The sequence below is a fragment of the Ornithorhynchus anatinus genome, chromosome 18 (assembly GCF_004115215.2).
Source record: "Ornithorhynchus anatinus isolate Pmale09 chromosome 18, mOrnAna1.pri.v4, whole genome shotgun sequence".
NCBI classification, from domain to species: domain Eukaryota; kingdom Metazoa; phylum Chordata; class Mammalia; order Monotremata; family Ornithorhynchidae; genus Ornithorhynchus; species Ornithorhynchus anatinus.
In genome coordinates this window covers 14659651-14671905 of record NC_041745.1, presented here as the reverse complement: position 1 = coordinate 14671905, position 12255 = coordinate 14659651, and the positions used below count along the sequence as shown (strand labels likewise).

The 12255-nt window shown below is 54.2% G+C and overlaps 1 protein-coding gene across 4 annotated transcripts in view; it reads left to right on the top strand.

The window, feature by feature from the left end:
- Window positions 1–877: 877 nt before the first annotated feature.
- ALMS1 (ALMS1 centrosome and basal body associated protein) overlaps window positions 878–12255 on the top strand; it is a 122772-nt gene continuing 111394 nt past the window's right edge. For 3 of the 4 annotated variants that reach the window (XM_029083292.2, XM_029083288.2, XM_029083287.2), the window contains exon 1: window positions 880–969. In XM_029083292.2, coding sequence (XP_028939125.1) covers window positions 907–969 — 63 coding nt within the window. In that variant the 5' untranslated portion in view covers window positions 880–906. Of the gene's footprint in view, window positions 970–12255 lie in introns of all 4 variants that reach the window. The other variant, XM_029083293.1, reaches the window with a different exon arrangement.

Here is a 12255-nt window from a genome sequence, read left to right as displayed (position 1 = left end):
TCACGTTGTCCCGCGTGGGGCTCCCAGTCTTCATCCCCATTTTACAGATGAGGGAACCGAGGCCCAGAGAAGGGAGGTGGCTCGCCCAAGGTCACACAGCAGACGAGTGCTCTACCCCCTTCCCCTCCCCACAGCAGTTGTGTATATTCGTATATATTATTTATTTTATTAATGATGTGTCTTTATCTGTGGTTGTCGGCTCAGTGGCAGGAGCCCGGGCTGGGGGGTCAGAGGTCATGGGTTCGAATCCCCGCTCCGCCCCTTGTCCGCTGGGTGACTGGGCAAGTCACTTCACTTCTCTGGGCCTCAGTTCCCTCATCTGTGAAATGGGGAAGAAGACTGGGAGCCCCACGTGGGACAGCCTGGTGACCCTGTATCTCCCCCAGCGCTTAGAACAGTGCCCTGCACATAGTAAGCGCTTAACAAATACCAACATTATTATTATTTTGATGCTACTGATGGCTACTTGTGTTGTTTTGCCGTCTGCCTCCCCCCTTCTAGACTGGGAGCCCGTGTGGAGCGGGGATTGTCTCTCTCTGTTGCTTTCCAAGCGCTTAGTCCAGCGCTCTGCGCCCAATGCATTATGACTGAATGAAGAACAGGGCCCATGAGCTGAAGGAATGAATGAATGAATGACCTTTTCCCGCCCGCGAAGCTAGAGCGCATGCGCGGGTGGCCGAGGCCGGGCGGGGGGGAGCCGCGCGCAAGCGCCGTGCAGGGCCGGGCGGGGCGGGCGCAAGCGCAGTGTAGAGCGGGGCGGGGCGCGCAGGCGCGTCGAGGGGGCGGGGCCTGGGGAGCGCGCGCCAAGCGGCGGGGCGTCCCTAGCAACGCGCGCCGGGGAGGGGGCGGGGGGGGGAGCGCGGCGCATGCGCAGAGCGTGGCGCCGGCAGCCCCGTGGCCGCCACCATGGAGCGGCCCCCCGGGGAGGCGGAAGGAGCAGGCCGGGGGCGTCCAAACTGGTCCCAGCCGGTGAGTAGACGCCCCCCTGCAATTTGCATTCATGTCTGCGTCCCCTCCCAGAAATTTGCACTGATTTCTGGCCCCCCCAGCCCCCCCCCAACAAGCTTAGTTGTGGGCGGGGAATGTGTTTATGGTTGTATTGGACCCTCCCCGGCGCTCAGTACAGTGTTCTGCACGCAGTAAGCGCCCAATTGATACACTTGACTGACTCTGGGCTCCCCAAAGCTGACTCGGGACCGTCAGCTCGTTGTGGGCAGGGAATATGTATATTGTTTGGACTCTCCCAAGCGTTCAGTACAGTGCTCTGCACACAGTAGCCGCTCATTTTACACAGTTGACTGACTTTGGGCTCCCCGAAGCAGGTTCGGGTTGGACTATCTAGACCGTCAGCTCTTTGTGGGCAGGGCATGTGTATATTGTTGTTTGGACTCTCCCAAGTGCTCAGTACAGTGCTCTGCACGCTGTAAGCGCTCAGTCAGTACAACTGCCCGAATTTGGGCTCCCCAAAGCAGGCTCAGGATGGAGCCTCGGGACCGTCAGCTCGTTGTGAGCGGAGAATGTGTGTGCATAGTTTTGTTTTGGACTCCCTAAGTGCTCAGTACAGTGCTCTGCACACGGTAGCCGCTCAGTTTATACAGTTGACTAACTTTTGGCTCCCCAAATCAGGTTCAGGTTGGAGCCTCTAGACTGTCACTCGTTGTGGGCAGGGAATGGGTCTGTTTATTGTTGTCTTGGACTCTCCCAATCGCTCAGTACAGTCCTCTACACACAGTAAGCGCCCAGTCAATGCAACTGACAGCTTGACTGACTTGAGACTCCCCAAAGCAGATTCAGGAGGGAGCCTCTAGACTGTCACTCGTTGTGGGCGGGGAATGTGTCTGTTTATTGTTGTATTGAACGCTCCAAAGCGCTCAGTACAGTGCTCTGCACACAGTAAGCGCTCAGTCGCTACAACCGACTGACTCTGGGCGCCCCAAAGCGGGTTCAGGATGGAGCCTCTAGACCCTCAGCTCTTTGTGGGCGGGGAGAGTGTCTGTTTATTGTCGTTTTGGACTCTCCCAAGCGCTCAGTACAGTGCTCTGCACGCAGTAGTCAGTATGGCGCCTGTTAAGTGTTTGCTATCCGCGAAGCACCGGGCGTGATGCCGGAGAAGCGTCGTGGCTCAGTGGAAAGAGCACGGGCCGGGGAGTCGGAGGTCACGGGTTCAGATCCCCGCTCCGCCACTCGTCAGCCGTGTGACTTTGGGCGAGTCACTTCGCTTCTCTGGGCCTCGGTTCCCTCGCCTGTAAAATGGGGATGAACCCCTGTGGGACAACCTGATCACCTCGTATCCTCACCAGGGCTGAGGACAGTGCTTTGCACGGAATAAGGGCTTAAATGCCAACGTTATTATTAGCCTCGATCAGGTTGGACACCATCCACGTCCCCCGTGGTGCTCCCGCTCTCAATCCCCATTTTACAGATGCGCTCACCGAGGCACAGGGAAGCGAAGGGACCTGCCCCGAGTCCCAAAGCCAACCTGCGGCGGGGGTCGGATTAGAACCCAGGTCCTCGTGACTCCCAGGCCCGTGCTCTACCCACTAAGCCAAAGCGCTCAATAGGTACAGTCGTCTGACCGATGTACCCGGGGGCGGGTGTCGCCCGAGGCAGGTTCAGGATGGACCATCTAGACCGTAAGCCCGGTGTGGGCCGGGAACGCGTCCGTCCCGGGGACCGTCCCGAGCGCTTAGTACGGTGCCGTGCGCCGCGTAAGCGCTCAGTAAACACGGTCGGATGAATGACACGACAGAGTCGGAACCGCCCTGGCGGGGGACGAGCAGGGTCCCCGAGGAGTCAGACCTGTGCTGACCCCTCTCCCCTTTCGCCGCCCAAATCACTCGATCCACGCCATTTACGGAGCGCCTGCTCCGTGCTCCGTGCGGAGCGCTGTTCTAAGCGCTTGGGAGAGTCGGTCTTACTTCTGGAGCGCTTACTACGTGGTACGTGCCGAGCACTGAGGCCCTCCCAGCCTGAGCCCTCCCCATTCCCCTCCTCCCTCCCTCTGCTCTTCCCCCTCCCCACGGCGCTTGTCTGTATTTGTGCGTATTGTTTATTATTCTCTTTATTTTATTAATGAGGTGTCTAGTTCTGTGATTCTGTTGATCAGTCTTGATGATATCGATGCCTATCTGTTTCGATCTGCTGCCCGTCTCCCCCTTCTAGACCCCGGTCTCCACCCGTTGCCCAATTGTCCTTTCCCGACGCCCGGTACGGTGCCCCGCACAGAGCGGGCGCCCGATAAGTACGGCTGAACGAATGAAGGAACGCTAAATGCCGGGGGAGAGTCGGCCGGACGTATTTACGGAGCGCTCACCCGGTGCAGGGCACTGTACTGGGCGCTTGGGGGAGGGCGGTCGAGCAGTAAACAGACCCGTTCCCTGCCCACGCCGAGTTTATAGTTTAAAGGGGGACGCGGACGTTGCTTAGAGTCGGTGATTTGTGTAATTTGGGATTTCAAGATATGTACGTGAAAGCTCCGTGGCTCAGTGGAAAGAGCCCGGGCTTGGGAGTCGGGGGTCATGGGTTCGAATCCCTGCTCTGCCACTTGTCAGCCGGGTGACCGTGGGCGAGTCTCTTCACTTCTCTGGGCCTCCGTTCCCGCATCTGGAAAATGGGGATGGATTAAAACTGTGAGCCCCACGCGGGACAACCTGATCACCCTGCAATGACGATAATAGCAATAACGTTGGTATTTGTTAAGCGCTTACTGTGTGCCGAGCACCGTTCCAAGCGCCGGGGTAGATACAGGGTAATGGGGTTGTCCCGCGTGAGGCTCGCGGTTAATCCCCATTTTACAGACGAGGTCACTGAGGCCCAGAGAAGTGAAGTGACTCGCCCACAGTCACCCAGCTGACGAGTGGCAGAGCCGGGATTCGAACTCACGACCTCTGACTCCCAAGCCCGGGCTCTCTCGGCTGAGCCGAGCCGCATCTCCCCCGGCGCTTAGAACGGTGTTTGGCCCATACTAAGCGCTTTACAAATAGCCTCGTCGTTATTCTAATTCTTACTCTCGTGCAGGGCACCGTTCTGAGCGCTGGGGGAGATACAGGCGAATCGGGTGGTCCCACGCGAGGCTCACGGTCTTGATCCCCATTTTCCAGATGAGGCGACCGAGGCACGGAGAAGTTAAGTGACTACCCTACTTCCCTACTCTGATGACGATCAGGGTATTTAAGCGCTTACTATACGCCAAGCCCTGTTCTGAGCCCTGGGGTCGGCGTAAGGGAGTCAAGCTCGGGCACAGTCCCCGTCCCAGGTGGGGCTCACGGTCCCGATCTCCATTCTCCAGATGAGGGAACTGAGGCCCGGAGAAGCCAGGTGACTCGGCCGAGGTCACCCAGCAGCCGAGTGGCAGAGCCGGTACCCTGGACCCCCGAGCCCGTGCTTTTAATGATGTTGGTATCCGTTAAGCGCTTCCTAGGTGCAGAGCGCCGTTCTAAGCGCCGGGGTAGATCCAGGGGAATCAGGTCGTCCCACGGGAGGCTCACAGTCAATCCCCATTTTACAGACGAGGTGACTGAGGCACAGAGAAGTTAAGTGACCGGCCCACAGTCACACAGCAGCCACGCGGCAGAGCCGGGAGTCGAACCCAGGACGTCTGACTCCGAAGCCCGGGCCCTTTCCGCCGAGCCACGCTGCTTCTCGATAATAACGGGGTATCTGTTAAGCGCTTCCTATGTGCAAAGCACTGTTCCAAGCGCCGGGGGGGATACAAGGTGATCGTGTCGTCCCACGTGGGGCTCACATTTTTCATCCCCATTTTACAGATGAGGTAACTGGGGCACAGAGAAGTGAAGGGGCTTGCCCAAAGTCACACAGCTGACAAGGGGCAGAAGGGGGATCAGAACCCATGACCTCTGACTCCCAAGACCGAGCTCTTTCCGCTGAGCCACGCTGCTTCTCGTGGACACAGGGGAAACAGGATGTCCCACGGGAGGCTCGCGGTCTTCATCCCCGTTTTCCGGATGAGGTAACCGAGGCCCGGAGAAGTGAAGTGACCCGCCCGCGGTCGCACGGCTGCCAAGTGGCAGAGCCGGCATTCGAACCCATGATCTCTGACGGCCAAGCCCGGGCTCTTTCCACCGGGCCACGCCGCTTCCCTTGCCCACCGACCCCGCGTCCCTCCCGACCCCTCCAGCCTGTCCGCTCGTTCAGTCGGGTTTATTGAGCGCTTACTCCGTGCAGAGCACTGGACTCAGCGCTCGGAACGTACGGTCGGGCAACGGATAGCGACGGTCCCCGCCCAGTGACCGGCTCCCGGTCCGAAACGCGGCGGAAACGCAAGTTGAAAGAAACCCAAGCCGACGTCATCGAGATAAAGAGAATGGAGGAGATGGGCGGCGAAGGTGTCCGTTCGACTCCCCCAAACGCTTAGGACAGCTTAATCCTCCCCACCCTCCCCGCTCCGGTCCGGGCTTGGCTCTGCCGCCCGGATCGTTTTTCCACAGGGACGTTCCCGACGGGTCACCCCGCTCCTCGGAGACCTCCGGTCGTCGCCCGTCCACCTCCGTGTCGGCCGAAACCCCCTCCCTCTCGGCTTCCGGGCCGTCCGTCGCCCCGCCCCCTCCTGCCTCAGCTCCCTTCTGTCCGCGCGCGCCCTAAGGCGCACGCTCCGCTCCCCCGCCGCCGCTCGCCTCCTCACTGGGCCTCCTCCCCTGCCGTCCCGCCGTCCCGCCTCCGGCCCGGAACGCCCTCCCTCCTCACCTCCCCCGAACTGACCGTCTTCCGAGCCCTCCCGAGAGCTCACCTCCTCCGGGAGGCCTTCCCAGATCGAGCCCCTCTTTTCCTTCCGCGTCGCCCCGACGCGCTCCCTTCGCTCTTCGGTATCCGTCATTTCATTTCTCTCCCTCGACGTCTGCCTCGCCGCCGCTGGACCGTGAGCTCGCCGCTCAGTGCCGCACTCCACCCTCCCAAGCGCTCGGTACGCTCCTCTGCACGCAGTAGGCGCTCACCAAACAGCACCGCCGGGCCCCGGACCCAGCGCTAGAGCGGGAACGAGCCGATAGGGCCGGACAGAGTGACGACGAAGGGAAGTGAGGAGTCCGCACAGTCAGTCCGTGGGTTTTATCCCTTTTTTTGTTTTGAACGGTATCCGTTGAGCGCTTACTACGTGCCGGGCGCTGTCCCGAGGGCTGCGCTAGATGCCAGCCGGTCAGGTTGAACACAGTCCCTGTCCCACGCTCACCCCCGTTTGACAGGTGAGGGAACCGAGGCCCAGGGCCGTTCGTACTGGTATTTGTCAGGCGCCCTGTAGACCGGCAGCTCGTCGTGGGCAGAGACCGTGTTTGTTGTTCGATTCTGCTCTCCCAAGCGCCTCGTTCAGTGCCCTGCGCACAGTAAGCGCTCAGGAAATAGGACCGCCGGGCACCGTGCTAAACACCGGCGTGGGAACAGGCCGATCAGGTTGGACGCAGCTGCTTCCCCAGGCCGTGGGTCCGTGGGATTTCTCCCCCTCCTAGACCGGACCTGTAGATCGAGCGCCTGCTTTGGGCTAGAGGAGCAGCGTGGCTCGGTGGAAAGAGCCCGGGCTTGGGAGTCAGAGGTCATGGGTTCGAATCCCCGCTCCGCCGCTTGGCAGCTGGGGGACTGTGGGCGAGCCGCTTCACTTCCCTCAGTGACCTCATCTGGAGAAGGGGGGATTAACTGTGGGACAACCTGATTCCCCTGTATCTACCCCAGCGCTTAGAACGGTGCTCTGCGCGGGGTAAGCGCTTAACAAATACCAACATTATTATTATTAATATATCTACCAATTCTGTTCTATTGTGCTCTCCAAAGCGTTTAGTACAGTGCCTGGCACTGTCTTGGACAGTATGCGTAATCAGAAAATCAAACCCACGCGTGCTTTTTTTAAATACTGTTTGCTAAGCTCTTCCAAAGTGCCGGGCACTGTACTGAGCACCGGGGTAGATACAGGCTCATCGGGATGGGCGCCGTCCGTGTCCCACACGGGGCTCATGGTCTTCACCTTCGTTTTACAGAGGAGGGAACTGAGGCACAGGGAAGTGAAGGGCCTTGCCCGAGGTCTCGTAGCACGCGGCTGGCAGAGGCAGGATTAGAACCCAGGTCCTTCCGACCACTAGGCTATGCCGCGCCCCGTCCCGGCGGAGCCTAACGTGCGGCAAAATGCGTGTCGTCCTTACCTGGGGGTCTTTTGTCAGAATTCCACCTCCCGCCTCCTCCCTCGGGTGTGGAGAACTGATAAATATTGAGACCGCAGGGAGGTAGAGAGGCAGCAGGGCTTCGTGGCTAGAGCCCGGGCCTGGGGGTCAGGAGGTCATGGGTTCTGATCCCGGCTCCTCCACTTATCTGCTGTGTGACCTTGGGCGAGTCGCTTCACTTCCCTGGGCCTCGGTTTCCTCATCCGTAAACTGGGGTTGAAGACAGTGAGCCCCACGTGGGACGGGGCCTGCGTCCGACCAGATCAGCTTGCGTCCCCCCGCACAGTGCCTGGCACGTGGTAAGCGCTAAACAGATGACCTTATCAACCATTATCAATAAATCCCATCGATAAGCGCCGTCGAGGACGGGAACGGTATTATTTCCCACACAGCCAAGCGCCGAATCCCTGCTCTGTATCCGGTCGGGGTTCAATAAACGGTACTGACTGGTTAGAGGATGAAAACGGCCTCTAATAGGAGAAAATTCTAAAGGCGTTATTTCCTCATTCTCATTAAGTGAATGCGAACTAAATTACATGGTGCACAGGTGGAAATAATGAAAGCTTCCAGATAGAGTACAAAGAGAATTGCCTCACACTTGCTGAAGAATTAGCGGAGTTATTACTTTTGATTTTCCTGACTTCTCGGAGGCTTGATTTATACGCCGGGATTAAATTGATTTACAGAAAGCAGGCGTAATTGAATAGAAAACTGATTGCGCTACACTTTCGTGCTTGCGTGTTAAATGCAGGGCTGTTCATGTGTTGAGCCGGGTATTTTTTTTTTTTTTTTTTAAGGACAAGAATGGAAATTTAGTTGCGAGTTTTTTTTTTTTTTTACTAGTTTCTTCATTAATCTTTCGGGAAAACTTCATATTCCCCTTTCATAATGCCTTCAAGTGGCTTTGAGCATTAAATACCACTGTTAATATCAGTTGTCCTTCGGGGACAGAATTTTGGGGAAATCATTCTCCTTGTCACTAACCTCTAGATTGTAAGCTGCTTATGGACGGGCTAATTCTGTTGTATCGTACTCTCCCAAGAGCTTAGCACGGTGCTGTGAACCTAGTAAGTGCTCAGTAAGTACCACCAGCTGATTAATAATCTGCTGTATAGAAAACCTTTATGAGGACAAAGCAAAACCGTTTCATAGATTTATTTCATTTTTCCTCTCTGCCTCAGAACGATGGCCGAAATGTGCGCTCCGAGCGCCTAGTACAGTGCTCTGCACACCGTAAGCGCTCAATAAATACGATTGAATGAATGAATGAATGAAAATCTAAGAGGGAGAGCCATACTTGATTCCTTTCTTTCTTGTTGACATTGCTTTTTATATGGGGTGGGATTTTTGTATTCTTCTCAAGCCTAGATAGCAAAACCTGCTTAGATTATTTTTCAAAAGACTGGAGCGGAAAACCATTGCATTTGGGGTAAATGGCTTATTGGAGATATTACTCTGAATTACTCTTATATGAACATTATTTGCAGCAAGGCGACGAACGTGGGAAGAGTTCAGTATACAAAGAAGTGTTATCAAGTTGCCCTGGTAATGTTTTCCTTCCTTTATAAGGTATTCAAAAAAGACAGTTTGTCCTCACAAAGGTAACATTCCCTCTTGAAGTTTATTTGTGAAATATTTTCTGTGGATCCATTACGTGGCGTGGTCCGGATTAGTGGCACAGAAAGGCGACCCAAAGTAAAAGGATCAGATTGTGTTTGGGGGGGGGGGGGAATGTTTACTTGGATTTTTTTTTCCAGCTGTACTGTCAAGTACTGACGGTTCTGGAAAAATTACTTATTCCCCACACCCTTTCTCCTCTCCATTCTCCCTCCCCAGTTCTTTCCTGCGCAGCCTTTTTGAGATTCGTCTACTTGAGGTTAAGGACCCCATTTTTCTGCATCTATCTCTGAGTTGAAAGTCACGGAAGAACCATCTAGGTTTTGTGGATCCTCGCTTTCCTGCGTCCTTTTGTATGAAGGAGATCCCGCGTTTTAGATCCTTAAACGTTTTAAAATATGGTGTTTCTTAATGGTCTAAGAGGTTGGACCAGTACAATTTGTCTTTAATGGGCGGAGCTACCTATATTTTGAGATGATGACGACCAAGGTAGGATTTTTTTTTTGCTTCAAGAGAACAGCCCAAAAGTTTTAAATTATTTTTAGAAGAGATAATTAGTCTTCATTTGAAATGTAAGTTTTCCTTTAAATACAGCGTTGCTAAGGGCCCAGAACATCTTTTGTTTTTAAAAAATGACTTTTGTAAATCTCACACCAGGAGAGGCCTTTTTTTTTTTCCTCTTGAGCTCTGCCATTGTCTTTAATAATAGCGGTTGTATAATAAGACAAAATAGACATCCAACGATAATTTTGTTTCCCAAATGGAAGAAAGGAGGAAGGACATGGATTTGGAATCGGCATTTTAATTTACTTAAGGTTTTTGAATGTAGTAGAGCTGACCCATTAGAAGAGGACAAAGTAATCTTGAAAAAAAAAAAAGCACCTCTGATCCTAGTATCTCAGATGTTTACAATTGTATCCTCATTATGGGCAGTGACCGTGTCTGCTAATTCTGTTGCATGGACTCTCCCAAGCACCCAGTACAGTGCTCTGCAAATAGTAAGTGCTCAGTTACTGTCATGGAGGGATTAATTATACAATTTCCTGGTGAAGTAACTTTGGGATACTTTGCATTTTTGGATTGAGCCTGTAAAATGGCTAATAAAATCAGAAATCAGGCCGCACGTTGGAAGCAAGGATCGTAATTATTGCTCTGTGCTTTTTGGCAAGCGGAGACGTACGGAGAAAGATGGTGTCCCAGCTTTTCCGGGGAATATTAAGCGCCTAGTACAGTGCCCCGCACGCGGCGAGCGCTCAGTAAGTACGATGAATCGGTTGAAAAACATGTAAAAGCGGGCTTAGGATTTCCACCTCCAGGTTGGCTCCGTTGTAGCCAGTCAGAATGGGGGTAAGCAGTCGATCGTTAAAGACGTGTACCTTGTGGGCCGGGAATCTGTTATTTGTTATATGGTGCTCTTCCAAGCGCTCAGTACAGTGCTTTGCACACAGTAGGCGCTCAATAAATAGGATTGAACAAATGAATGTATAACTGCTGAGGTTGGGGACGAATACCCAAATATTGGTGTGGCATTAATAGGGGAAATAGGGAGGGGAGATGAGAGATCAATCGGGGAAGGCCTCTTGGAAGAGATGTGATTTTCGAAGGGCTTTGAAGACATCTGTAAAGCGAAAGGGAGTTGGGGCAGGAGGAGGGTGAACAAGAAGTAGGCGTGGAGAGAGACGAGAGCGCAAGCTGGGGCCTGGTGGGAGGGGAGAGAGGATTAGTGGAGAGGGCCGGGGTAGAGCCGCGCTCGGCAGGTTGGACACGGTCCCTGTCCCACATGGGGCTCACGGTCTCCATCCTCATTTTCCAGGTGAGGAAACTGAGGCCCAGAGAATTAGATCTCAAAGACAACAGTCAGGGCTTTCAGCGTGATGCAGAGAGGAATGTTGAGGGATACTGAGGGCTGGGAAGACAGGCACAAAAGGACGCTCTAGATCTGAGCAGCAGAGTGAAGTGTGGACCGGAGATAATAATGGTGGTGTTTAAGCGCTAACCATGTGCAAAACACCGTTCTAAGCACTGGGGGGATACAAGGTGATCAGGTTATCCCACGTGGGGCTCACAGTTTTAATCCCCATTTTACAGATGAGGTAACTGAGGCACAGAGAAGTTAAGTGACTCGCCCCAAGTCACACAGCTGGCAGGCGGCGGAGCGGGGTTTAGAACCCATGACCTCTGACTCCCAAGCCCGGACTCTTTCCACTGGGCCACGCTGCCTCAGACTAGGATTAGATAATTATATTTATATTCACGCCCCCCCCCCCTCCCCCTCTAGACTGTAAGCTCGCTGTGGGCAGGGAATGTGTGTTTATCTTTCTGTCGTACTCTCCCGAGAGCTTAGTACAGTGCTCTGCACACAGTAAGCTCGCAATAAATACGCTTGAAAGATTGAATGGAAGGAGGTAGGGAGATCAGTGTGGATTTCAATAAACTATTATGATGGTGATGGTATTTCTTAAGCACTTAGTATGTGCCAAGCACTGTTCTAATAACAATAATGATGTTGGTATCTGTTAAGCGCTTACTATGTGCCGAGCACTGTTCTAAGCGCTGGGGTAGATAGAAGGTAATCAGGTCGTCCCACGTGAGGCTCACAGTTAATCCCCATTTTACAGCGGAGGTAACTGAGGCACAGAGAAGTGAAGTGACTCGCCCACAGTCACACAGCTGACAAGTGGCAGAGCGGGGATTCGAACTCGCGACCTCCGACTCCCACGCCCGGGCCCTTTCCACTGAGCCACGCTGCTTCTGAGCGCAGGGGGAGATAGGTCATCAGGTGGTTCCACGTGGGGCTCACAGTCTCAATCCCCATTTTCCAGATGAGGTCACTGAAGCCCAGAGGAGGTAAGTGATTTGCCCAAAGTCCCATAGCCGATAAGTGGGGGAGCCAGGATTAGAACCCACGACCTCTGACTCCCAAGCCCGGGCACTTTCCTCTAAGCCCACACGGCTTCTATTTTGGGCTGGTCTGTTGGACATCTAGGCTCGCATGTATTACCGCGAAATGAGAGTATCCCGTTGGTTCATTCCTTCAATCATATTTATTGAGCGCTTACTGTGTGCGGAACACTGTACTTAGCGCTTGGAAAGAACAATTCGGCAACAGATAGAGACGCCTCCAACGGGCTCACAGTCCGGAAGGGGGAGACAGACAACAAGACAAGTCGACGGCCGTCGGTAGCATCAAAATAAATAGGATTATAGATGTATATGCACGTCATTAATAAAATAAGCGGAATAATGAATATGTACACATATACACAAGCCGAGGGAGGGAAGTCAGGGTGATGGCGAGGAGGAGCAGAGGAAAAGGAGGGTCAGTCTGGGAAGGCCTCCTGGAGGAGGTGAGATCTCAGTGGAGAAGGGAAGAGAGTTCGGGGGATGTGCGGAGGGAGGGCATTCCAGGACAGGGGTAGGAGGTGGGCCAGGGGTGGATGGCGGGGCAGGCGAGAAGGAGGCCCAGTGGAGGAGGTGA